Source organism: Myodes glareolus, chromosome 15 (assembly GCF_982192425.1).
Source record: "Myodes glareolus chromosome 15, mMyoGla1.1, whole genome shotgun sequence".
NCBI classification, from domain to species: domain Eukaryota; kingdom Metazoa; phylum Chordata; class Mammalia; order Rodentia; family Cricetidae; genus Myodes; species Myodes glareolus.
In genome coordinates, this window is record NC_142040.1 from 19,216,250 (window position 1) to 19,242,455 (window position 26,206).

Consider the following 26,206-nt stretch of genomic DNA (forward strand, 5'->3'; position numbering starts at 1 on the left):
GTTTTACATGATTAGGTCATTTGTCTGCTCTCACGCTTTTAGAGGCTCTCCCTGAGCCCATGGTGAGGAATACCTGAATGGCTCCTCCACTGGCCGTTCAGACATTCCCCTGAGCTGGAGGAAGAAAACTCTAACCCAAAGTCACAGCCACGGCTCCTTTTCAAGACAGTCCAATGTCTGTGGCATTTCTCAAGTAGACAGTCTCCTCAGAATAACTGATCAATAGACAACTCAGGAACAAACAAACAAACACAGAATTGCCCTGAAATGTATCAAATCTGCGACAGCCTCATGAGTAAGACACAGGTCCTGGCTGACTTGCCAAGTTCCTCAGAAGATCATGGTGACCACAGGAGCCAAGAACAGCATAATCCTGATACCTTCAGAGACCTGAGAATATGCAAATAATACACAAGGCTTTGCAGCAGCAGGTGTGTGTGTGTGTGTGCGCGTGCGCGCATGCCTGTGTGCACATGTGCATGCATGCTTCATGAAAATGCTTCCTTTCACAGCAATGCCAACACACACATTGACGTGTCGAGCCCAGCTTGTGGTCCACTGGCAGACACAGCCCGTGTGTGGCTTCCTTTGCAAGCTAAAGGACAGAAAATGACTTTGTGGAGAAAGTGAACAGTGGTGGCATTAAAACGTAAACTCAGCTCAACAACAACCAAGCAGACATCTGCCGTGTCCCAGTGCCACAGAATTAGCAGAATGAAGACAGACGCCCAATGGCACGGGGCAAGTATGTCTGCAAAGTGTGCTTCACAGCTAAGTGCAGAGAGAGAGAAAGAGCAAGTCTCTCTTCCATCTTTACCAGGAGAAGCTGAATCACAGACATCCGTGCTGGACTTCATGCTTAATGCACGATGGTCTTGAAGTTGCGTCGCGTATGTGGTCAGAGCCACTCAGAGCCTGGTCTTTCAATCCAACACTCATTATAGACTGCTAGCAAGCTTGGGGTCCAGGAAAGCCTGATATAAAGCCCGTAAAAGACTACGCATACTCAGAGGGACTGGCTTTACTTTGCAAAAGGGAAATAAATTCTACAAACCTTTTGAATTGAAAACTGTGAGATTTCTTTCAACTTAAAAACAGAGTACTAGGAACCGAAACAATCAAAAGACACACGATAAGACTTTGTGAATTTTGCAAATTATGTGAATTGGTCCAAGAAAGCCCTCCCTGAGCAGATAAAAATTATGTTTGGCCTTTATGGGGGCACTGTGATGTTTGCCTCTAGGGGTTCTGGGTGCTACTGAAGAGGGAGGCCTCTGGAGCACAGCTCCACCTTCAGAGGGGACCCTGAGAAATATAACCCCGGATGCTCTAGTGCAGTTGTGACCATTGCTGTGGTGCGGGAGGGGGTGCTGCCTCAAAGATGGGGGAGCTCCAGTTTACCAATGTGCCTTGGATTATCCATAGATGTGAAATAGCAATGTTGGGAATACATGCTTTTTCCTTACATCTTCGCTTCTTGGCTTCTAACTCCCAGGGCTTCTAACCACCGTGTGCCAGGGGATAGTTTATGTGTGTAATGACTGAAAAAGTTCACTTTAACACAAAACCCTTGAAAGCAGTTGCTGGAACTCCTGGATTACCTGCGCGTGCTTGGAGACCCAGTGGCGGAGGACATTGAGGACTCGGTTGGTGGCCGTTCTCCGTATGATGAACTCCTTGTCACACGTTCTCTCCGTGTTGTTAAATCCTTTGGAGGAAAGGAAACAGGCATTGCAGTTAGGGCCAGTCCCCAGGGATTAGAAAGGTCACTTATTTTAGGACTCCCGTTAATGAAACTCACACAGGCTGCATCTTGGCAGAGAGGAACGCGGCTTACTCATTACCCTCTCCCAGCCAGCCCAGCGCAGGTACAGGTGCAATTACATGAACAATGCACACATATTTGTTAAAGGCCACGGGAAAAGCTAGATCCACTGATGTCACGGCTATTTAGGCCTCTCATGATCTACAGTCCAAAGCCAAGAGGGAACTTGAACAAAAGGAGTGGAGCCGGGGTGGATTTATTTATATCTTTGCCACAAAGTGATTGTGTAACCAGTAGTATCTGAAGATGGATCTGGGCTTGTCAGTGAGGCACTCTATTGTCCATCTGCAGACAGGACAGCCAGTGTTTGAAAAAGAAGTATTCCAAAGTTGCTAAAAGTACGGATTCCACATGTTTTCAACTCAGAAGCCTTATAAGTACCGGAAAGATTTGTTGATAAGTTCTAACCTCTACACCATATAAGCATACCAAAGTATCTATTTTAGACTCCTTAAGTAGATAATATTTATGTAATTGTTGCTGGTCAATTGAAAATAAAAATAATTCAAAACAAAAAGTCTGCCTGTATGGAAGTTTTTGCCCGTGAGTTCTGGTAAATTATATTAATCTCTGATATCCATTGTGTGCCTGTCTTATAGAGCTGGTGTGGAATTACACTTGTTAACTCTGAAAAGTCTGTAAAATACCACAATAACATTGGGGAAGGACTGGAGGGGAGATGAAAGAGTTTACTAGGGGGTTATGGGGAGTAATATGTTCAACATACTGTATTTACATGTATGAAAAAGTCCTGTAATTCAGTACCATGAACAATACACAATAAAAATAAAAAGTAAGCACAAAATGCTTTTTTCTCTCAACTCATTACTTTCCTGCATGGAAGTTATATACAGTGTTTTTTCTGCTCCATTGCTGTCGCTCCATTCTCCACCTGATGCTCCATGCTGACCTTACTGCTCATTCATGAATCCCTCTGTTCTCAAGTGGACTCCAGTCAGTTCCCATGCTACTGAGGTTATAACGTCTATCTATCTATCTATCTATCTATCTATCTATCTATCTATCTATCTATCTATCTATCTATCTATCATCTATCTATCATCTATCTATCTATCTATCTATCATCTATCTATCTATCTATCCATCATCTATCTATCAATCATCTATCTATCTATCTATTATCTATCTATCTATCTATCTATCTATCTATCTATCTATCTATCTATCTATCTATCTATCTATCATATAGCCATCCCTTGTGGGTTTCTATGTATGCCCACATCTTCAAAATACCCCCAAAGTATTCTTTCAAGACAGTGGGAAGTAATTCCATCTTATCTCAATACCATATTCTTCTCTCCTGAGAAACAGACCCAATGCTCAGGTTTACAGCTCTCTCCCTAACTGCCCGCACTATCGCTCCTATTAACTTACAGGGATAGCCATGGCCTGAGCCCTTCAGGAGAGAAACTTTACTGTTCTCTGTCCTTGGTTTTTTCTCTTTCAGCGATTACACCCTTAAAGACTTACTAGCAGTTGTTAGCTTGTCCTCTTTCCCACAAGTCTCCTGTTACCATCCTAAGGCTGAGCACTGCACAAGTGTATTGTAGCTATGGTTCCTGTGTACTATAGCCATAGCTCCTCCATGACATAATTACAGCCTCTGCACATGACAGCTGTAGCTCCTGTACCCCACTGCCTTAGTTCCTGTACCCCACGGCTGTCGTTTCTGTATCCCATGGCTGTAGCTCCTGTATCCCACAGCTGTAGTTCCTGTACCCCACAGTTATAGTTCGTGTACCCCACAGTTATAGGTCCTGTACCCCACAGCTGTAGTTCCTTGTGATCGGACACTTCCCTCAGGCGACTACCCCTAACCCTCAGACTGTAAACTGTCTGATGCTCTGAAGAAAGCTGGTTATGGCCTGAGACTGTAGACTGGCTCATTTACGGGCTCTGCTATCCCAGGCCCCACTGCCTCTAGAGCGGTAGGCATAGCAAGAGATAAAAGCGCATCCTTACAAAGTGGGGCAAAGCATCTTAGCAGGTCTGTCATTATTTGAGATTAAAAACACACAGAGAACGTGGAAATCAATATATCATTGCTTTAATCTCTCAGGAAAATCAGTACCAAAAACTGTCAATTGAATTGCTTTTATAGATTTTTTTAAAAAAATACATACTTAAAGATTCCCAAAGGAGTGACTATTCATTGAGTTTAAAATGGATTAAAAATCTTTTAGTATTACATATTTTATTTCTCATGATTCCACAACTGTATTCCCCACTCTTTACAGATAAGGAAACTGGAGCTTACTGAAGTCCATGGCACCAGTGATGACAGACAGTAGAACAGAGTGGGTAATCTGGCCGTAAATCTTGGTTCTCATTCTTGAAAACACTAAGCTAGGCAGAATTAGTCAGACATGGACAGACAAACGCTGTGCAGTCCCCCTTACAGGAAGCACCGAGAACAGGAAACTCAATGAGGCAGAAAGTAGGCGAGAGCTAATCCAGGAGCTGAAGGGAGGGAGACAAGGGACGCATTGCTTAACTCCAACAGGAGCAGAACCTGGTAATGAAAAGCACTCAATAAACGTAAAAATGATTGAACAAAATGGGTTCATAGAGTTGTGAATGAGCACACCCTTGTGTACCCAAGGAACGGAAGGGCAGGATTAGTTGAGATATTCTGAAGACATCAAAGGAAGGAATTTTAGAGATGTGGAGAAGGAGAGAGAAAATGGGCCATTTTTTTCTTCCTCAACAGTTAACACACAAGAATTTAAACAAAAAGATTTTAATGTCCCAAAGGAGTGGGGCTAACATTAGCAAATGAAACACAGCCTTGGAAGGGAAGGTGGAAGCCACAAAGCACAAACTTGGCAGCCTGGTTTCGTCAGACACAAAGCATTTACTAAGCATGCTTGTGCTAGTTACTCTTTTGGAGGCACTAGGGTACATGACTGAACAAAGAAAATCTGTTCAGAGGAACCTATTTTCTACTACAAGGGGATAGAAATAGCACATATTTCTATGTGACAGTATTATTTATATAAAAACAAGTGTTGTGAAATATTATTTTAAGATGCGTGACATTTGTTTATGTTGTGGAACATTTGTTTAATGATACAAAGATGTGCTGCATTCTTTTATTTTGCATTTGTTTAACTCTGTTAAGCTGTGCTATTTTGCCTGTCTAAAACACCTGATTGGTCTAATAAAGAGCTGAATGGCCAATAACGTGTCAAGAAAGGGTAGGTGGGGCTGGCAGGCAAAGAGAACAAATGGGAGGAGAAATCTTTGAAGAAAAGAGGATCTAGGAGGAGGACACTAATGGTCAGTCACCCAGGCACACAGAAAACCACAGAGTAAGAAGTAAAGAAGGATATAGAGAACAGAGAAAGATAAAAGCCCTGAGGCAAAAGGTAGATGGGATAATCTAAGAAAAGTTGGCTAAAAACAAGCCAAGCTAAGGTCAGGCATTTATAAGAAAGAATAAGCTTCCATGTGATTTATTTGGGAGCTGGGTGGTGGGCCCCCAAAAGAGTAAAGAGCCGAAGAGTTAAAAAAAAAAACCAACTACAAATAAGGAAGGTAAGTTGAGATGCTGAGATGACCCATTGAAGGGAACTCTTGAAACTCAGATAAATGACCAAAAGGGTCACCAGGCTAACATGAGCAAGAGGGCAGTCAGTTCGATGGGGTTGGTGAAGGTCTTCCTAAGAGGGGCTCATGAGTGGGGGGACATGTGGTATAGGAGTTCCTTCTGTTTGTGTGTTGCTTTCATTGGTTAGTAAATAAAGAAACTTCCTTGGCCTAGGTGATAGGGCAGAACTTACATAGGCAGAGAAAACAGAACTGAATGCTGGGAGGAAGAAGGGCAGAGTCAGAGAAAAGCAATGCATCCTCCACTGGAGATGGACACCGGTTAGAATCTCCAGTAAGCCACTGCTACGTGATGATACACAGATTAATGGAGATGGGTTCAACTAATATCTAAGAGTTAGCCAATAAGAAGTTAGAGCTAATGGTCAAGCAGTGTTTTAATTAATACAGTTTCTGTGTAGTTATTTCGGGTGTAAGCTAGCTGGGCAGCTGGAACAAACAAGTGGCTCTCATCCTTCAACAGACATGAGTGACAAAAAAGAGGTGGGCATGTGAAGGTCCATCCAAGTTTCAAGTCCAGGGTGGTGGAAACTTGGTGGTACAGAGTAGGAAGAAGGGAGATGGAGTTAGTAAGCCAGCAAACCTGAGGGTATCCCGTCAGCTGAGTTAAAGAGCTGGGGTCTGTTCGTTGGCACTGAGAAGCTACCTGAAGGCTTGACCAGGAGGGTGACATAATCTGATTTACACTTTGGAAATGTTATCCCGTCATAGGTAGTGTGGCTGGGAGAGGACAAACGTGGAGTGAGGAGTGACCTAAGAGAAGCACCAATTTTGAGGATCCAGTCAGTGCAGGACATGGAGTGAAATGCTGGGTTAGATAAGATTTGCTGAAGGGTAAGTACTAGGGCATGTCTTGTGTGCTGACCCAAATGGCTGAACAAAGAGAAAAGGGGTTGGAGAGAAAACATGGAGACTCCAGATCAACTCTTGAGGAGGCAGAGAGGGGTGAAATTGGAGTTAAATGTAGGAGATGACTCAGGAATAGTGTAGGGAAGACCCTTCCAGATTCCTTGAAGAAATAGAAGGTGGATCGTGTGCAGGACCTGGTCTCCTCAGTGGAAGACAGAGGACATTCCCTGGCCACTGATTCTTGTTTTCACCGACAAATAAGCAGAGACTGGAGAGGGAGGTGGGGAAGAGAAGCCAATGGGAAGTGGTCATTCCGAGAAGAAGCGCCAGTGGGAAGTGTTTGTCCTAGGTAGAAGAGCCAATGTGAAGTGGTTGTTCTGGGAAGAGACGCCAATGGGAGGTGGTTATCCTAGAAAGAGGAACCAATGAGAAGTAGTCATCCTGAGAAGAAGAGCCAATGGGAAGTGTTTGTCCTAGGTAGAGGAGCCAATGGGAAGTGGTTGTTCTGGGAAGAGATGCCAATGGGAAGTGATTGTCCTAGGGAGAGGAGCCAATGGGAAGTGATTGTCCTAGGGAGAGCAGCCAATAGGAAGTGGTTCTCCTAGGGGGAGGAGCCAATGAAAAGTGATTGTCCTAGGGAGAGTAGTCAATGAGAAGTGGTTGTCTTAGGGAGAGGAGCCAATGAGCAGTAGTTGTTTGGGAAAGAGAAGTCAATAGGAAGTAGTCATCCTGAGAAGAAGAGCCAATGGGAAGTGGTTGTCCTAGGGAGAGGAACCAATGAGAAGTGACCATCCTGGGAAGAGGAGCTAATGGTAATTGGTTATCCTGGGACAGGGAAACTCTGGAAACTAAAGAAAGACATGACAGGAAGGATAACATAGAAGGGAAGATTTTAATGCCCGTGTCTCACTGAGGACAGTCTTTTATTTTTCTTCCAGCATATCAGTTTTCTCTTTGGTTATAAGAGGAGTTATCCAGATGCCTCTGGGGTCTTTCCTTCATTTCTACTCAACTAGAGCCCAGCCTCCCACTATGAGCCGACTTCCCTTTCCTTTGCACCTAGTCAGGATCTTCTTGTGGCACCTTGTTCTCCACAGATCCTTTGTATCTGCTTACAGGGGCTTCCAATTACTGTGACTCCCTCATGGGTGACAGTGGCACTTCTGTAAGTATTTCTTGCTTACCCTAGTTCTTCCTAAGAAATTTGTAGGAAGACAGCAAGTTTGTGCAGGAAAAGCAAACATCAATTCTGCACGTAGGCAGTGTTAGATAGCCAAGCAATACTAATGCCGTACATACAGCTGTGTCCATGGAATTGGGTTGCATCCCTGAGTACAAGATCAGGTCCTGTATGCGGCAAGATGGTGGGACTTCTGAGGGGCAAGACAAGACGCAAAGAGAAATCTAAACTGGCTTTCTGGAGAAGACCCAGAGATGGGGAAGTGGCTTTTCATATGACCCGAGCAAGTTAACAGAAACCCACTCTACCCATGTGAAGGGAGAACTTCATAGGTGTGAAGATGTTGACCTGCTACACTGGGTTACATTATGTCTCATTTCATTAGATGGTCTTACACACAATAGATATTCATCCTGTTTATTCACTAGCTTTTATTCTTTTCAACCTTAAGGTTTTTTCTTTTTTATTCACTTGGCTATTTATTGGAAGACCTTGTTATTTCCTGAGTCCAGAGGTCCCTTAACCTCCCTGCTTCGGAACTGACCACACTTCTCCTCCCATCCTCTCATCCCCAGGCTCTGTAACCACGAGATTCTGTGAAACCATTTCAGGTTGACTGCTCAGAACTCTGAAGAGATGCTTGTACATAGCTGAGAAGGCAACAACCCCAGGAAAACACCCTGAATTCAAGAGCAGTGTCACCCTGGCCCCATCCTTGGGTTTCTTCCCACCCTGCTTAGCTGGGGATTGGCTGTGGCTATCTTCCCCATATCCACAGAATGCTACACACAGTTGACTTGTATCTTTTCAATGACAAATGGTTACTCAATATTCAGTGCTGAAAACACTCTACATAGATTGCTAGAAATTCTTAAGTACAATTAGTTGAGAATCTCACACTCTTCTTTTGGGCTTACCAGACACCTTTACCTCATTTCCAGAGGTAATGGAATCTCATCTTTCCTCCCAGAATACATGCTCTGTGCATTATCCCAACACTTAACTGTTGTACACATACCAGGAGGCTCCAGAAGTGTCCCAAGAATTCTGCTTACTAAATCCATGTGGCTGTCACTGTTCATTAGACTAGAGAGCCTTTCTATAAACCACAAGTTCTGCAAGTATTTTCTATTAACTTCCGAAGAAATGATTCAACCATCTAAAAATGATTTGACAGTCTACCAGATATTTTTACAATTTTTTTCTACCAAATCAAAGAATATGACTTGTATAAATATGAATTAATGAGCTGCACTCATTTTAAAACTTCATCATTCCTAAACCATGCTGATTCCTAAATTTAAATCAGTTTTAAAGGCAGATACTTTAATAGTTACAGTGAATATGTATCATTTGGTTAGAAAAATAACTTTCCAAGAACAAACTCGCCTCTGAAAAGTGTGTAAAATGCCACGGTGACCCTGGGAAAGGATTGGGAGTCTGTAAAATGCTGAGTCACCAAATGACACTTATTCACTGTACTTATTAAGGCCTTCAGTTGTGTTGAATAGAAGGAAGCCTGCCTTTTAAAATAGCTGTAGCGTTACCTCTTAAACATTCAGATTTCTTATAATTTCCCATCATTGCCCATTTCTCTCTTAGCTAGGTTTACTATTGCTATGATGCAATACCATGACCAAAGTAAGCTGGGGAGGAGAAGATTTATTTGACTTATACTTACACATTGTATTCCATTATTAAAGGAAATCAGGACTGGAACTCAAACAGGGAAGGAACTGGAGGCAGGAGTTGATGCAGGGGCCATGGAGGGGTGCTGCTTACTGGCTTGCTCCTCAAGATTGCTCTACCTGCTTTCTTACATAACTCATGACCACATGCCCAGGGATGGCACCACCCACAATGGGCTGGGAACCACCTCCATCAATCACTAATTAAGAAAATGTCCTACAGGCTTGCCTACAGCCGAATATTATGGAGGCATCTTCTCAATTAAGTTCTCTCTTCACTACAACTTGTGTCAAGTTGACATAAAAGTAGCCAACACAATTCCTAAGGGAAAGAAAGCAGGCCCAATAGGAGTAAGGAGTTGTTGTGGAAGCTTCTCTCTTGACCTGAGAATAGTCCTTGGTGAATTAGACATTCATGAGCCCATCTCTAGAAGAAGATGCTTAAGAACCTTAAAAAGCCTCTTATATTTGTTTGCATCTGGCAGAATCTAACCTCCCATTTACATGAGAAAAACCACTGCACAAATAATTTTATAGATTCATCTAAAAGGATTGGTTGGCCAATGAAAAGGATTTAAGTAGAAAAAGACAGTGAACTGTAGCTACCAAAGTTTCTTCCCTCTCTCCTGGCGATTCGCAGGGCCGTGTGACCTCCGGCTTCCTGGAGACTCTGCACTAGCTCTGGCTTGAGGGGATAACCTAGCTAGAACCTGGTTCTCTTTGTTATGGTGATTCCACTTGTATTCAAGGTCTTAGCAGTGGGCCAATAGCCTGCCTCCCCTAGCTGACCCTGCCCGAGGGGCCGGGAAGCTTTAATCTTCTCATCCTGCTCCTGGATGGGAGGAGGCCTTGCATTTTCGATTCTTCTAGCCCACTGGTATAAATACCTGACTTGAGTTTAATAAAGTGGCCATTTACTCTTGTGAATGAGCAAAGGTTTCTTTTGTGTGTGTGTGTCTTTTTTTTCAACCCTCAGGACAATCGTCCCTTCTCATGGGCTCGAGTTCGGGAAAGCGCGCAGCCTGAACCGGGTGCGGGTATCCATTGGGAAGTGCAGACTCTTACAGTGAACTAAGAAACTAGCAATGGGTTCATGGGTACTAGCACTGTTTATAGGAATATATTAATGTGGCATTCTCAATAAACATCAAATCATCTGCATGCTAACAGTCACGCTGGAGCATCCTGCTGCAGGGTGGAATGAGGCTGTGGTGGGGACACAACCGTGTAGGTTGCCTAAGAGGTCCTCTCCAGCTAAGAAGTGCTCAGAAAACTTAGCAAACAATAATTAAACTCTAAGATGGGTCAATAGCATATCCTCCTGGGAGCTCCATTGATGCTTCCATGTGGAAATTACAATAACTGGCTCTTGTCCTTAGATCGCAGGACATGAATTAACCATATTACACACTGAGGTCACTCACTAGAGCTTATTCTCCACCATCAGTCAAGGTGATGAAAGGATTCTTCTCTGACTATGCCTCGAAAATTCTCTCTGATGAGGAAATCAAATCAAATCTACAGATGTATGCACCGCCTATGGCAAGAGACCCATTTAATCCATGTGATCAATTCTGTCACCATCAAGATAATTATCCACTCTATGAGAGTTTGCCTTGGTATTAGACATGACAATAGTTCTTTTTCTTAACCGATTCCCTCAGTAAAGTGCACTGGACAATTATGGAATGATCCCAAGATGGAACTGGATTGAGTCTTTGACCCATCTAAGGCTCAGAACATTTGTATAGATACTGACCACTGGCATACATCAATGGCCCCTCAGCAGAAAATGATTTTCCAAATGCATTGACAGTTCCTTAAGCACTGGATAAATTAGCCTGGTCTAGGTTGTACAGAGTAAGATCTCTAGCAGACGTCAGGAAGGAAATGTACACAATTCCAAGCTCCTTTCTTCTCCACCTCCCCAAACACAAGCCTCACTACCACTGGATATGCTGCAGCATTAAACAATAGTCAAGCTCCTTTCAGTTCCAGCCAGGGTTTTCCTTCTGGTGACATCCCTGAGAAGGAACTGAGGGGAGTCACCTAACTTGTTTCAACCTTTGCTCTGACTAGGAGATTAACATTCTAAATATTTACCATGTCCTAAACAACACTCTCAACTCACACACAAGAGTCACCAAAGATAAACTTTCGGGTGAAGGTAATATTAGTGTTCTCTTAGACTGTAAAACAACAGGAATAAGAACAAGTGAAATACAAGTTTACTGAGTAATCACAGTATGTAAGCAATATGCAATTCATTCACAATGAGTAAATATATTGGGATAGTAACTACAAGCCAATTATAGACAGTTTTTACCATCCCCCCAATGTATTCTTAGTGCCAACTCTTGGTCCACTTCTGCTCCTAACCCCCAATCTAGGCAACCAGGTATTGTCTTGGGGTCTTTAAGGAGTTATTCTTTCTGAACATTTCATATGGAGACATCTCATCCTATTTACTTCCAATAATACCACAGTGTTCTCAAAACATAACATGTGTAATTTTAGCCTTTCTTCACATTATATTTATTTGGTGTGTATGTTGATGAAAATCATATGAAAGTCTGAGGGCAGCTTGCAGGAGTTGGTTCTCTCCTTATGTGGGTCCTACGGGTTGTCAGGCTTGGTGGCAGGTGCCTTCACCCACTGAGTCATCTCACCGGCACTGAGAGTTCAGTGAAATCCATTAAAAAAACTCTTCGCTAAAGGTATTCTTTCATTGGGTGGAGCACACTCTAAATTCCTAGTAGGTTGAGTTAGTTGATAGTGATGTTCAAGACTTTCATATTCTGTTTTTTTTTCTGTGTAGTTGAACATTTTATCAGCTATTAGAGTATGGTACAAGTTGCACATCCCTAATCCAAGAATCTAGTCTGAAATCCTACAAAATCAGAAAAGAATTGAGTGTCAGCATGATATTTAAAGAGTTTTCTAGTATTTCAAATTGTGAGGGTTTTTTTTTTTTTTTGGTGAAGGTGGTCAGCTGGAAATAACTACGCAAATATCTCCAACTCTGAAATGATATCTCTGGCCTCAAAGATATCAGATAAGAATCACTCAACATGTATTAGAATTAACAGCCAACATTGCCAAAAATATCCATTTGTTCTTTCAATGGTCAGTTTTGGGTTCACTGTTGCTAGGCACAGTTACAACAAATGTTTCTTCCTGTGGATTTTCACATGTCTCATGATAAGATGCTCCTCTTTAGTAACTTTGGGGGGTGTCTTAAATTCTGTCATATTAGAACCATTTCAGTCTGTTATAATTTATCTTTGCATAAAATATCTTTCCCATTATTTTCCTTTCAGTGTATTTCTTTTTATTGAAACTGTTTCATACACAGCAATGTAGTCAGCTTGAGTATTTTTTATGCTTTAACAATTTCTACCTCTTTGTTTTCATGTTTCATCATTTAATAGTTAATGGAATTTTGTATGATTAGGTTTATATTTGAGCTCACTGTTTTCTCTGTTTTGTTACCATTTTTTCTGTTGCCACTGAAAAAGATAAGCAAATATTTCCCAATATGGAAAATCTGAACTATTTCTTATCAAGACATGTTAAATAGGAGATGGGGAGAAGAGTCATCAATTTTTACCCAGATTGGAACCTCATAAGTTACAATATTAACTAGTCCAGAAAGATATAATCATTGATACAATAGTGGCATAAAGGTCATGAGTATAACCAACAGCTTTCTGATTAGACATAAGATTCTTTCTACAGGAAGGAACTCATGACTGGTACAGTTAGTTAACCTGGACAAGAACCTGTGGTTGAGGAGGCCATACACTTTAGGAGAGAATCTACTACTAATATTTTGCTAAATGGACATAATATCAAATTGTCTTTAAGATCGAGTTAGACGATATTCTATCACGATGGTGGAGGGGCTCATAGGCCCCGCTGAGCTGAGGAACCAGGTGATAGCTACTGCAGGAGAGTCAGTTTTCTTCAGGGTGTGGTTCTTTGTAGGTTGCTCATGTTCCAGTGGATGCCCTTCATTCATGTTCATATATGAAGTACCAATTGGACTCAGTAGGTTATTAAAAAGCAAAACCAAACAAAAAAATAAGTAGTTAGAAGGGGAGATGAGAAGGAGTGGAAGACAAGCAGTGTGGAATGGATATGATTATACCATTATTATATTATTATTATTATTATTATTATTATTATTGTTGTTGTTGTTGTTGTTCCTCTGTGGTCTCTGTTTTGGTTCCTGCCTCCAGGTTCCTGCCTTGAGTTCCTGCCTTGGCTTCCCTGATGATGGGCAGTGATCTGTAAGCCAATTAAACCCTTTCCTCCCAAGCTGCTTTTGGTTATGGTGTTTATCACAGTGGTAGAAACTGAAAACAATAATCAAAATACATTTTATACATATATGAAATTTTCAAAAAGTGAATAAAAAATATTAATGAGAAATCAGCACTGGCAAAAAAATATGTCTGTCCTTTCACCAAACTTAGGAGCTGGAAGTTATCCTACAGTATTAGAGGACGGAAGTTTACTTCAGGCCTCACTGGGTTAAAAGCAAGAGGCTGGCAAGGTCACAACACTTTTGGTAAGCTGTAAGGGACAACCCACTCTTTTGCCTTTTCTCGTTTCTGAGTGTTACTCTCATTCCTTGGCTCCCAGCCCCTTCAAAACCATCTGTGACTGATTAGATCTTCTCTCATTGGGTGACCCTGACACTAACCCATCTGTGGCTGGTTACATCTTCTCTCATTGGGTGACCCTGACACTAACCCATCTGTGGCTGGTTACATCTTCTCTCATTGGGTGACCCTGACACTAACCCATCTGTGGCTGGTTACATCTTCTCTCATTGGGTGACCCTGCCACTAACCCATCTGTGGCTAGTTACATCTTCTCTCATTGGGTGACCCTGCCACTAACCCATCTGTGGCTAGTTACATCTTCTCTCATTGGGTGACCCTGACACTAACCCATCTGTGGCTAGTTACATCTTCTCTCATTGGGTGACCCTGACACTAACCTGTCTGTGGCTAGTTACATCTTCTCTCATTGGGTGACCCTGACACTAACCTGTCTGTGGCTAGTTACATCTTCTCTCATTGGGTGACCCTGACACTAACCCTTCTATGGCTGGTTAGATCTTCTTTCAGTAGGTGCCCTGACACTAACCCATCTGTGGCTGGTTAGATCTTCTCTCATTAGGTGACCCTGACACTAACCATCTGTGGCTGGTTACATCTTCTCTCATTGGGTGACCCTGACACTAACCCATCTGTGGCTAGTTACATCTTCTCTCATTGAGTGACCCTGACACTAACCCATCTGTGGCTAGTTACATCTTCTCTCATTGGGTGACCCTGACACTAACCCTTATATGGCTGGTTAGATCTTCTTTCAGTAGGTGCCCTGACACTAACCCATCTGTGGCTGGTTAGATCTTCTCTCATTAGGTGACCCTGACACTAACCCGTATGTGGCTGGTTAGATCTTCTCTCATTAGGTGACCCTGACACTAACCTGTCTGTGGCTGGTTAGATCTTCTCTCATTAGGTGACCCTGACACTAACCCATCTGTGGCTGGTTAGATCTTCTCTCATTAGGTGACCCTGACACTAATCCATCTGTGACTAGTTAGATCTTCTCTCATTAGGTGACCCTGACCTAACCTGTCTGTGGCTACAGTCCTTGTGAGCATATCAGGCTTACCTGGTTTTGGGACCAGACTCTCCAGACTCTGAAAAACTAACACAAATGAATAAACACAACCATTGTGCATAAAAAGAAAAGAAGTAAAAAATCATCCGCTGAAGAGGAGGTCATTTGAAACAATCCCGAAACACACATATGACCAAGTCCAACCCTGGATACTCTCCAAAGTGAGTTTTATAAAGATCAGTCCTAAGAATGTGAGTCCACACAGCTGACCCCATGACAAGCCTGGAACAATCTCCAAGGAAGTCTCAAGGCATCCTCAGGTAAGAAAGTGCCAGAAATGACCACCACAGTCGCTGACGTTAAGATGCTGGGTGCTCCTGGGGCAGCCTGGAGATGCTTAACTCAGTGTCCACACCTCCCAGCCTTTGAATTCCCAGAGCCCAACAGAAAAGACTGGTACAGGCCAGCCAGGTTGTAAGAAAGTGTTGGCGGTGCTAAGCAGATATGAATAAGTAAGTCCTAGCTACCAATAAGCTATGCATAGTCCGTTTACATGCTGAAATTCAGGCTAAAGCTTGCCCTTATATGAGACCTACCTATCATGATTTTTACTGTGAGGTGAAGGAGAATTCTAAACATCTATGACAATTTCTTTGTGTGTATGTGGGGGGGGGGGGTGGCGATGTGTGAGAAAAAGTGGTGTTCAAAAGACCTAACAACTACCTTAGCCTCAAATTCTCCTCTCAGAGACACCCAAACTGGTCCCTGAATCCACTGAAAACCTAAAGTAGTGCACTTAAGCCCAAACCATTCCAGATTATCTTATCTTTGGCAATGACAATATACAAGATATATTTACCAAGACGTGTGACATGTTCAAGACAGAAGGTGGAAAACATATTTTTTTTTTATTTTTAAGATCTTGTACATGAACTGGCCTTCATAAGCCAAGAATTCCATATTTCCTTTGGTCTCTGTACAGAATAGAGTTCGGACAAAGTCTTCTGACTCACAATTCAGCCAGGGGAGCTACCCTAAGCCCTTTCCAAAATGGTAGGAGGCAGAAACACACTTGATGATGTATTGCCAGAGGTGAGAGGACCACACCACTCATCTTCAAAGAACATGCAGCACCCTGCTTCCTGCTTCCTGCAAACACTTAGCACCTAGCTAACTGTGAACTGAGGTCATGGCATATTATTAACTGCCTCTTTCTTGCTTTGGTCTCCATCACTCTTCTCGATGTTGTACTATTTATACGGTTCACCCAAAAATGCCTACATCAACACTTTCCAAACTCCCTTTTTTTCCCTCTGAACAGTTCTAGTATCTTCCACCATTATTACCACACACACCTACTGACACGCTTCTTGGCTCATCTCTCTCCAGTTATCTGTCATAGTCACAGAATCAGTTGTGGTGAGTATCATTGTATAACACAGATTCATCTAACAAAGTGATTTCTGGGTGTCTTGACTATGTCCAGAACATACACTTCTTTCATTGGTTTGCCACTGGAATAACAACTTAGATCATCATCTCTGTTCTTTGAAGTTAAATTACTAGTAATAAGTTGCCCGTGCAAAAGTCAGAGTGTAGTGTGTACGTGCGTGTGTGCTTATGCACTCATGCACACACGTGAGTCACAAGGATATGCAAAGAGTACATGAGACATGGGGAAACACATTGATTTTGACTTAGCACTTTGCTCTGCCAGGACGATAGAGTCTAAAGGACCACAGAGAGCACAGCAGTAAGACAAGTCACCAAACAGCAACCACCCCAACAGAAAGCATTGCCAAGAAGAGACACATGGCTTCTTTTCCAAATGCCACATGAGCAGAAGGGCAAGTCTACAGGATGAGAGCGGGTACTCTTATGGGGAAGAGGAGTCCTAACCGTGTTTCCACTGGCCCCACAATGCCGAGAGTGGGCGCACAGGCATGGAGTGCATCACAGGGTACCACTGCATTGCTTTTCACAGTCGATTTTCAAGACTCGAGGCTGGAAGCTCAGTCAAATGGGGTGTGTGAAATCTGTCCTCATGAATCTGCTTGAAACACAGCCTAATATGTAGTTCAGTGGCAGTGCCTGCATGCACAAGGCCCTGGATTCAACCTCCAAAGGCAAAAGTCTGTTTGAAAATGAAAATATGACAAGACCTTGAACGTTGAAAATGAGAAGCTTCTGTCTCCAGGGTCACTGGGCAAGGATGTTGAGGGGGCAGGATATATTCCAAAGACTTGATGGTGGGTGCCTTTCACAATGACAAAGTCAGTGAATGAAACTGATTGGCGCGTTCTGCTTGCTGTGGTGATTCATCTGTTTATCTGAAGAGATGTTTATAACTGAACCCATCTCAAAAGACTTGGGAAGTAAGCAGTGGGGGCTTGCTGGAAATTAAAACCAGATTACAGTACACACACACACACACACACACACACACACACACGAAATAAGAAATAAAAGCAAGTCCTTGAGACTTCCCATCAAGAAGCAACTGAAACTGAGGGGGAAGGGAATTGATATTCACATCTGAAACACCAGTCATGAACATCACTGTCTAGGAAGTGCACACCGATTACACACCAACTGCCTCTCCAACTGTCCAGTGGACTATGTTTTGAAACACACTTAACAACGTAAGTCTAGACTAGGATTCCATCTGCGACTTCTACGATCCACATGGTCAGGAACCTCACCTCACTAGCCTGTTGTTCCCAGAAGAGAAAGATGGCCTCTACTTCCCACTTCCTGGTATTGTGACAATGGACATCCGTGCCACCACGTACGAGTGACCGTGCAATTGTAAGGCAGTTTTCAAATGTGAGGAACAGGACCACGTCTCTCTATGCCCACAATGCTGCGGAGGAAAGGGAAGGAGAACATCACTGGCAAACCTTTACTGCTGTAGCAAGGAAGTCATGACAGCAGCTTCTGCGGCGGCTGCTTGCTTTTGGTGCCTTCCCTGAAGGAGACCGACGTGTTTTGTACACCAGTTGCTGGAGTTGAGGCAACTGATCTTGGCAGTGTGACACTCTCTGCCAGATGAAGTTCATCCTGACTCAGACGTTCTACTGTGTTTAATTAATTCTGAATTGTGTATTGGATATTAAAAATTAGAGGCAAGCACAAAGAAAACTGTAAAGAGTGGGCAGCTCATAAGCAGGGTACGTCCGTGCCGAGACACTTCATTGTTATATATAATTAAGCATCCAGTCTGTCCAGAGCATGATCTGACAGCATTTGAAAAACAAGAACTTGGTTTCCCTGCGGCCCTTTGCAGCACTTACTAAACACTCACGGCACTATAATTTTACTCCGTTTCAGCTGGTCTATTTTGGGTTTCTGTGGGTTCATAACTCCCGACTTTCTAAGCCAGTGAAACACAATCTGCTTCAGTGTCTTTCATAACTTCTCCTTACAGCGCGTGTGCCAAAGTCAGAGCAACACTGGGTTAGTCCGGTGTGGTAGACAGCACCTCCCCTTAACCTAAACCAGCTAGTTTGCTTCTTCAAAGAGCAGCCGAAAGCTGAAAGACCCAGGGATGAAAGTATTTTAAAGTTTAGAACCTCTGCCACCAGGGAAGGCTGACTAATTGGAAGCATGTCGAAGTGCTCTGAGTCCATATTAACCTTTTCCTTCGGGGTTACGCACTGCCGCTTTATTAGTTTGCTAATATGACATTTTCTTTTGATTTTCTAGTCCAGAGTTTAACAACACGGCCAATAATGACACAGATTGGATCCAGCATGCTGGAATTTATGCCGTAAACAGTGTTTACTTTTTGCCTGTCCGTCTAAGCTCAACTGCATGTCTGATTTTCAAGAGTAGAAGCGATGCTCCTGGGGGCGGGGCAGGAGTGGTGAAACAGAGCCCTTGCGTGTGAAGGAAGCAGTCTGCCTTAGAACTGCACTCCTCAGATTTCAATCTTCTCTTCCCCTAATCCCCAGAATGATGCTGGCAGCAGACAAAAGATTGAGACAAGAGAGTGAAGGGGAAACAAAAACAAGAAAATGTGTATGTCATTCAGTCAGTGTGGCAGGAACGAATTTCATGCAGAAAGTCACATCGTCCTGATGGCCTGTGATGAACCTCTCTGCTCTAGACTGTAGAAATTTCCCTATAGCCTGGGCGCGCTGGTGCACTGCCACGGGTCTAGCACTCGGGAGGAGGAGGCAGAAGGACTCTGAGACCTGCCTGGGGTGCATAGTCACTTTAAGGCCAGCCTGAGCTACATAGTGAGACCACATCTGAAAACCCCCACAGACCAGGCAAGCGGTCCAGTAAACACTTGCTGGTGTGTGTGCCCCTGCGTTCGATTCCAGCACTACGAGAAGGACAGCAGGATTGCCAGCAGCTGTCGTCTCTGGAAGCCTTCCCAGCAAAGCAGAATCCAGAGGTCAGCGGTGCTTGGATAGTCTGCCCTCTACCATCCCGCCTCCATTTTTTCCCTCTCTTGATCTCTTCTCTGTAGCTTCTCCTCTAAGGTCATCCACTCCGTTTCCAGGTACTGGTATTACAGGAGCCAGAGTTTGAGGCTCAGGATCTCAAGTAATTATACCGTGAATACAAAACTCCCGTTTTCCTGGTAAGGACAAATCCACGAGTCTTTTCTGTTGCTCTTAGAAAAAGGTTTTGTCTTAAGCATTGTCTTAAGGCTTCTAAATATCTTATAATTCCGACAGTCCAGCTTTTTCACAACGGGGTTTCACACTGGACCAACGCAAGCTCCTGGGAATCCAAGATGCCAGGCCAAGTGTAACACAGAGGCCAACTTCAATTTTGTCTTAAAATGATAATTACAGCTTTAGACTCAGCATCCCAGCCAGACAATTGCTACACAGGGAGGGCCTCTCCCGTCTGCAGAGGAGCGTGGAGCCATAAGTACCTCCCTATTGCTAAGCAACAGCGAAGCTAAGATCAAGCTGCTCTCAGCTCTCCAACAGCCCAGAGATGAGTCGATTCAATTCGGAGCAGCACAGGTGATGGGAGAGGAGCAGGCCTGGGCAGAGACTTGGGATATGAGGCAGGTGCAGGGTACGTGGTGATGTCACACACACCATTTCCATTTCGATGTATCTGCTAGAACATAATGTGTTCCTCCGTGAAGAACCCGAACATGTTTCTCTTTCCAAAATGAAAATACACTCATTAAACTAAATTTGATTAAGAATAATCTGAACTAAGTCTGTGGGAATCTATATTCCCAGCAGCGTATTAGAAATTACCCTAAAACTTAGACAAAGCAACAAGCAACTATCATCCCATAGTTCAGGGTACAACACTGGGGGCTTGACTCTGGTTGCAAATGAATTCTTAAGCCTAGCTGTTTAGCTGTCCTGGGGCTGGAGAGTGTATCCCAAGCTCATCCACATGTGTAACTGGCAGGCAGGTATGTTTGCTCTCTTGACTCACCCCTCTCTTTATGACAGGAGACTGGTTTCTTCCAGAGCAAGTGGGCCAAGAGAGCAATGGATCAAGAGAGAACACACTATACCTTTGATGACGGGGTTTGTCAGTTTTCTGCCTCTATGACTGCACTTCTGAGAAAACGGTTTACAAGAGGAAGGATTTAGATTGGGCTCACGACTTCAGAGGTTCCATTTTAGGGTCATTTCAACTTACTGCTGTAGGCTTGCATTGAGACATGCCATCAAAGCAGGCACCATGGAGACCAGCCAAGCAGCTCACCCCACGACAATCAGAAAGCAAATGGAGGCAGAGAAAACTCCCAGAGAAACATAACACCCATCAAAGTTCCACCCTTGGTGACTATGCTGGTTGATACTGTCAACTTGAGAAGACCTGGAGTCACCGAGGAGGCAGATTTCTGAGCTCCCTGAGAGTGGCATCAAACTTGGCTGGGGGCCTGGGCTGGATAAGGAGAAGGCTGACTGACGACATTCACCTTCCTGCCTCTTGGACTGACGCCGCCTGCAGCTCCTGCTATTGTGACTCTCCTGTCACGAAGGGCTGTACCCTCAAAACATGAGCCAAAGTCAACCTTTCCTCCCTTGAATTTGTTCTTTGCCAGGTGTTTTGTCATGACAACGAGACAAGTGTCTGATCCAGAGACCTACTTTCTTCAAACAGGTGTCACTACCAACAGTTTATTCATCTAGGAATTTGCCAGTTGATTGGCTCACAGATAAGGAACTCTCTGGATCTAATCTTTCCTTAAAATGTGACAGTTGGTAAATAAACTTTCAATACACGAGCCTTTGGGTGCTATTGCTAGAGTCAGACCATGACAATGACCTGTAGGCTGCAAGCTTCCACTGGCTACTTCTACTTCATTTTATATATGGGAAGCAAGCTACTAAATGCCTTCTATGGAAGTGGTTCTCAACCTGTGGGTCACGACTCCTTGGGGGTCAAAGGATTCTTTCACAGGGTCCCCTAAGATCATCAGAAAACATAGATGTTTACATAATGATTCATAACAGTGGCAAAATTATAAAGTTATGAAGTAGCAATGAAAACAATTTTATAGTTGGGGGTCATCATAACATGAAGAACTGTATTAAAGGGTCACAGCATTGGGAAGGTTGAGAAGCACTGTTCTACAGAAAGGGAAAATCATTAAATTTTCTATCTGAAAGGAAGAGGTGTGAAAATTGTGGATATATATACATCTCTCTCTCTCTCTCTCTCTCTCTCTCTCTCTCACACACACACACACACACACACATATATATATACACACACCATATATGTATGCCATATATACCTGCCTTTGCCTCCTGAGTGCTGGGGTTAGAGGTGTTCGCCTCCACCTGCTGGCTGTGGGTGTATTTTTAAAACCACAAGACCATTCAATGGAAATGCACATGGCCCTTTCTAAACAGAAGTGGCTGCACTACAGACAGCCAAAGGACCAAGTTCAAACTGTACCCGCCCCATGGATACAAAGCAAGGTTGGTATTGCCACGTACCATGCAGGCTCTTTCTTTGTTTATGTTTTTACCCGCCAAGAGTCCATTGTGCCAAGGTAACAGAGTGCTGGTGAACCCCAACAGAGCAGGTCTGTGGTTAGGAGAAGAGCCAAATGACAGGATTCTAATCCATGTATTGTAATTTGCCTAATTCTGTACCTCAGTGTTTTCTGCTTGGAAGTGAATGTAACAATAAGAGCAGCAATAATAGCGACTCCTCAAATCAGCTAAAAATGCTCGATCTTCAGGATAATATATTGGAATATATGACTCCAAAGGACTGTATTTTGTTCACAGTGCCACCACTCAATTCATACACAGAAATATCCAGCTGGGCAGAGTGGGGCAGGGTTTACAAGATGTGTGGAGCTTTGGGACAGTAGCCGCCGTCACTGTATGTTCACACTCGATAGAACAAGGCAATTCATGTCACCACGCTGACTTCTGAGGTTTGGCAGCACCTGGGAAGCCAAGAGTACACAAGCTGTACCAGTAAGTAGACAGCTGACACGGAACCCATCTAAAGGGATGCTTCCGGTGGGTGAAAGCCTGCTTCTCCATGCCCATAGAAACATCAAGGCTCAGCTGCCCGGGGCTATCTTCTGCCAGGTTTACAAAAAAAACAAAAAAAACAAAAACAGGTTTCTGTAATTTCAGGGGCCACCTTTAATCTTCAGTATGCTTGCCTTTAAAGGTTTTGTAACTAAAAGCTGATCACATTGGAGTAATAAATGGGATTAATGAAATGCTATGAAATTACACCATTATCGTTGATCATTTCTCCAAATGAGAATTCACTTTTTACTATGCAGTGTAGAAGCTGTTTATAATCTCTAACTTTCCGGAATAACTATACTCAGTTTGGGGATACTATTGATATCATTATTTGCTTTAGCATATTTATTAAGGCTTAAATCCTGAGGACACCTTTGTTGTATGACTCTGCTGCATCACCATTAGACAGTGAGAGTCTGACTCATTGGAGGTTGTACTCAACATCATGTCTTTGGTGAGATACTATATTGTATGACAATTTCTAAAAATTCATACCCTCTTCAAGAACATGAATTCCTGTGTTTACATGCTGTTTTGTATTTCCAACTGATACTGTTCAGCCTAAAATCTTTACGTCCATTAAAATCACAGGTTTATTACCTGTTCATATTTTCACCACAGAATTGTTCTACAGAATGAAGACTGAATTTCAAAGAATCACCGAAGAGCACAATGAAAAGCAGCACCCTAGGGGATCCAGCAAGTGCCCTAGGGAACTAAAAGGTCCTGATCAACGCACAAGACACAGGGCCAGCATTATGAGGCGCAACCGGTGTCATCAAGAATTCCATACCCAGAAGACATAGGCTTGGTTTGAATAACAAATTTTAAAAATGCCAGGAATGGGTTACTTTTTTTTGGAGTTTCTGGCCAGTGAGGTCCTGTGGATACTCAAATATAACTACCTTCCCAAGTTCTTGCTTACCTTCCAGAACGAGACCCTGTTGCTAAGATACCGCACACTTGAGTCATAGAATGTGGAGACATTAAACTGGCAATGACTTGAAGGCTTTATCCCTCCTGAATAGTTTTCATAGTGTTGGAAGGTGCTCTGCCTACTACCAGATGAAGAACACTAATCATCAGTCTTCCCAGCTGTGAACCAATGAGCCACAATGATGACCTTTCTGGCAAGACATGCCCGCTGGTGCAAAGGGGCACGGGTGTCATAGGAGTAACCAACTACTTTCTAATTGAAACCTATCCTTGGCACAATGTCAAGGCCAAGAACTTGGGGACAGACAGGTCATACAACTTAGGTGAGAACCTGTTACTACTGCTCTGGCAAAATGGCATATTATTCAGCTCCTGGATGTGCCATTATATCCACAAATTGGTGCATTTCTCAACCCTTATCAGAGAAACTTCTTTTTGTAGTGGACTTGATTTTACACAGAGACCCACAACGACCATGGTGTGGGGGACAATAAAGTGTGGCATGCTTGGTCATCTATATTATACCCCCTTCCTGAGACTGAGAGATCATTGTGGAAAATGAGAAACAGAAAGCTGAGAATCAGAGGTTGTACATGTCTACAAGGAAACCCTGTTTTAGATTCAGTGGACAGCTTACATATGAATTCACAGCAGTTGATACAGCATACACAAGACCTAATTGAGCTCAAGACATAAAACCCTAGACTGGAGAGAGGGTGAACGTGAGATCCTTCTCCTAGCTGAGGAGCTATTGGCAATTAACAGTTGCTGGAAGAGGGGGAGTCAGTTTTGTTTAAGAGTGAAGTCCCCTGGTGGGTTGACCATGCTCCAGTAACAGGGTGCATATCCCAAAGTGTATGGCCCACATCAACTGTACTCCATAGGTTCTTAAACAGATAAGAGGATATGAAGTAGGTGGGTAAGGAGGGGCTGAATCAGGAAGAAGTAGGGTAAAAAGAAAGCCGTGATCAAAATGCGTTCTACAGAATATTTTAAAAGCTAATAAAAATGAGAAAAAAAATTCCTAGTAGGTTTTATATAAGAGGAAACAGCCAGTTCTAACGAGAGGAAACAACACAGTATTTAGGTGCAGAATTTTACAGAGTAAGAATATACAGATTTAAAAAAAAAGTGAAAGGGAAGCTGTATTTGAAATAGGACAAAGGTGTGTTTCTGCTAAAAAAATAAATGAGCATCTAGGGAGAGCCTCTACATATGAAACACTTTATTTAGCCAGCATCTGTCCGCATACCTCTTAACAGCACCAAGAAAACAGGTTAGACAGTCAGCTCATTTTCTGCTATGCCCTAACCAGCCAGCAGAACAAGAATTGGGTGGAGAGAGCAAGACTAGTTTCTGCAGGTATCTCTCTTTCTCTCTCTCTCTCTCTCTGCCTCTAGCCGGCTTCTCAGAACCCCAGGGGCAGGTGTACTGGGGAGTCCCCTAGCTGTCTTCCTCCCACCCCAGCCACAGGTCACTGGGATGTGCTACAGTGAAATGTCCACGTGATGTTCAGCCTCTGAAACAGAAAATAAACATTTGATTCTTGCCAGCAGCTTCAGTTTTAGCTTGTAACATAAACATGTGCAAAGGACCAGCTGCTTTGCCTCTCTTACAGATTTATAGGTGCAGATAAGCCATTTAAAAAAGGCTGAATGTTCTCACAGATCCTGAAAGCATGCCAGTGTCCGTGTGTGGCATTAACTTAATTGACAGAAATCAATATCGTACTGTAAGTGTAATCCTATCCCAATACAGACATGAAGGCTTCCTCTGACTAGATCCTATCATTGCAACGAAGTCCTGGTTTTCTGCCTGCACTGCTTCTTCAAGGTCAACTCTCACCAACCAAAGACTAACCGCATGGTTATCAATTTCTCCTGAGCCCATCTCTCCCTACTCCCCACATTGTTGTATCTGCCACTTCGGGGATGCTGCAAGTACCCGCAGAGATGAGAAGATGGAAGAGGAGTATTTTGTGCTGAGACACAGATGTGAGAGTGGATACAAACTGCATATTCCATGTTCCCTGAGCTTCTGCTCTTTTGCAGTTAATACGGAATTAGTGGCAATACCAAGGCATGGAGACAGTGACTAGGTCACATCACTGAGTCTCCATCTCAGCAGCTGAGACCCTGGGCAAAGCCCTTTATCACTTCTCTTCTCACACTTCAGCATCATCTGCAAGACAGGGAGACGGCGCAATGACAACGAGGCGGCTCCTGAGTCCTCGAGCGTGGGTTATTTCCCTTGGGAAGCGAAAGTGGCCAAACCCAGGAGAGAAGAGGATGGAGATAAATCACTGGAAACGGGCCAGAAAAAGGAAGCCAAAAGCTGGGGAAAGGATGCAATGACAAGAGTCAAGAATCCCTTAATAACATGTGGGGGGTATTCAGCAAATCTAAGCACCACAACCCTCAGCTCCAGCTGTTAGAGATTACTGTAAACTCAAGGTCAAACCATCAGTGGCCAACAGCCATTTCGAGTGTGGCCCACGAAAGGATTTGGTTTGGCTAGGACTGTGTTTATAAAGAATATGTATCCATTTTCAGTGTCTAAAAAACAGAAGGGCTCTCAAAAATATCCACATTTTTGGCTTTTCCAAAAAAAAAAAAGACCCCAAAACAAACAGAGAAAGAACATCTGACACTTGTAGTGTTTCATGCACAGCAGGAGCTGAGCTGTGGCTGTCCCCGTAGATGTGTGCCAGCTTCCTGTCCCCTGCTCAGGCTACTTTTCTGGCCCTGCACAGATGGAACGGTGAGGTAATCAAACAGCGATTAAGCATCGTGAGGCACAATCAACTTGCTTTGTAGCTCTTTGGAACAGCATCAGCGAGAGAGTCGTCTATGCAGAGCCTGGGAAAGGTCTGCACACAGAAGGAGGACTTGGCAGTGCAGCTCGGGCCGGGAAGAAGGTGCCCAGGCTTCTGCAGTAAGGATGTGGGTCTGCTTGGGAGGCG

At 43.4% G+C, this 26,206-nt stretch overlaps 1 protein-coding gene across 3 annotated transcripts in view; it reads right to left on the minus strand.

The window, feature by feature from the left end:
- Rasgrf2 (Ras protein specific guanine nucleotide releasing factor 2) overlaps window positions 1-26,206 on the minus strand; it is a 218,984-nt gene that overhangs the window by 29,533 nt on the left and 163,245 nt on the right. For all 3 annotated transcript variants that reach the window (XM_085676865.2, XM_048455899.3, XM_048455898.3), the window contains exon 18: window positions 1,602-1,708. In XM_085676865.2, coding sequence (XP_085532991.1) covers window positions 1,602-1,708 — 107 coding nt within the window. The remainder of the gene's footprint in view (window positions 1-1,601; window positions 1,709-26,206) is intronic.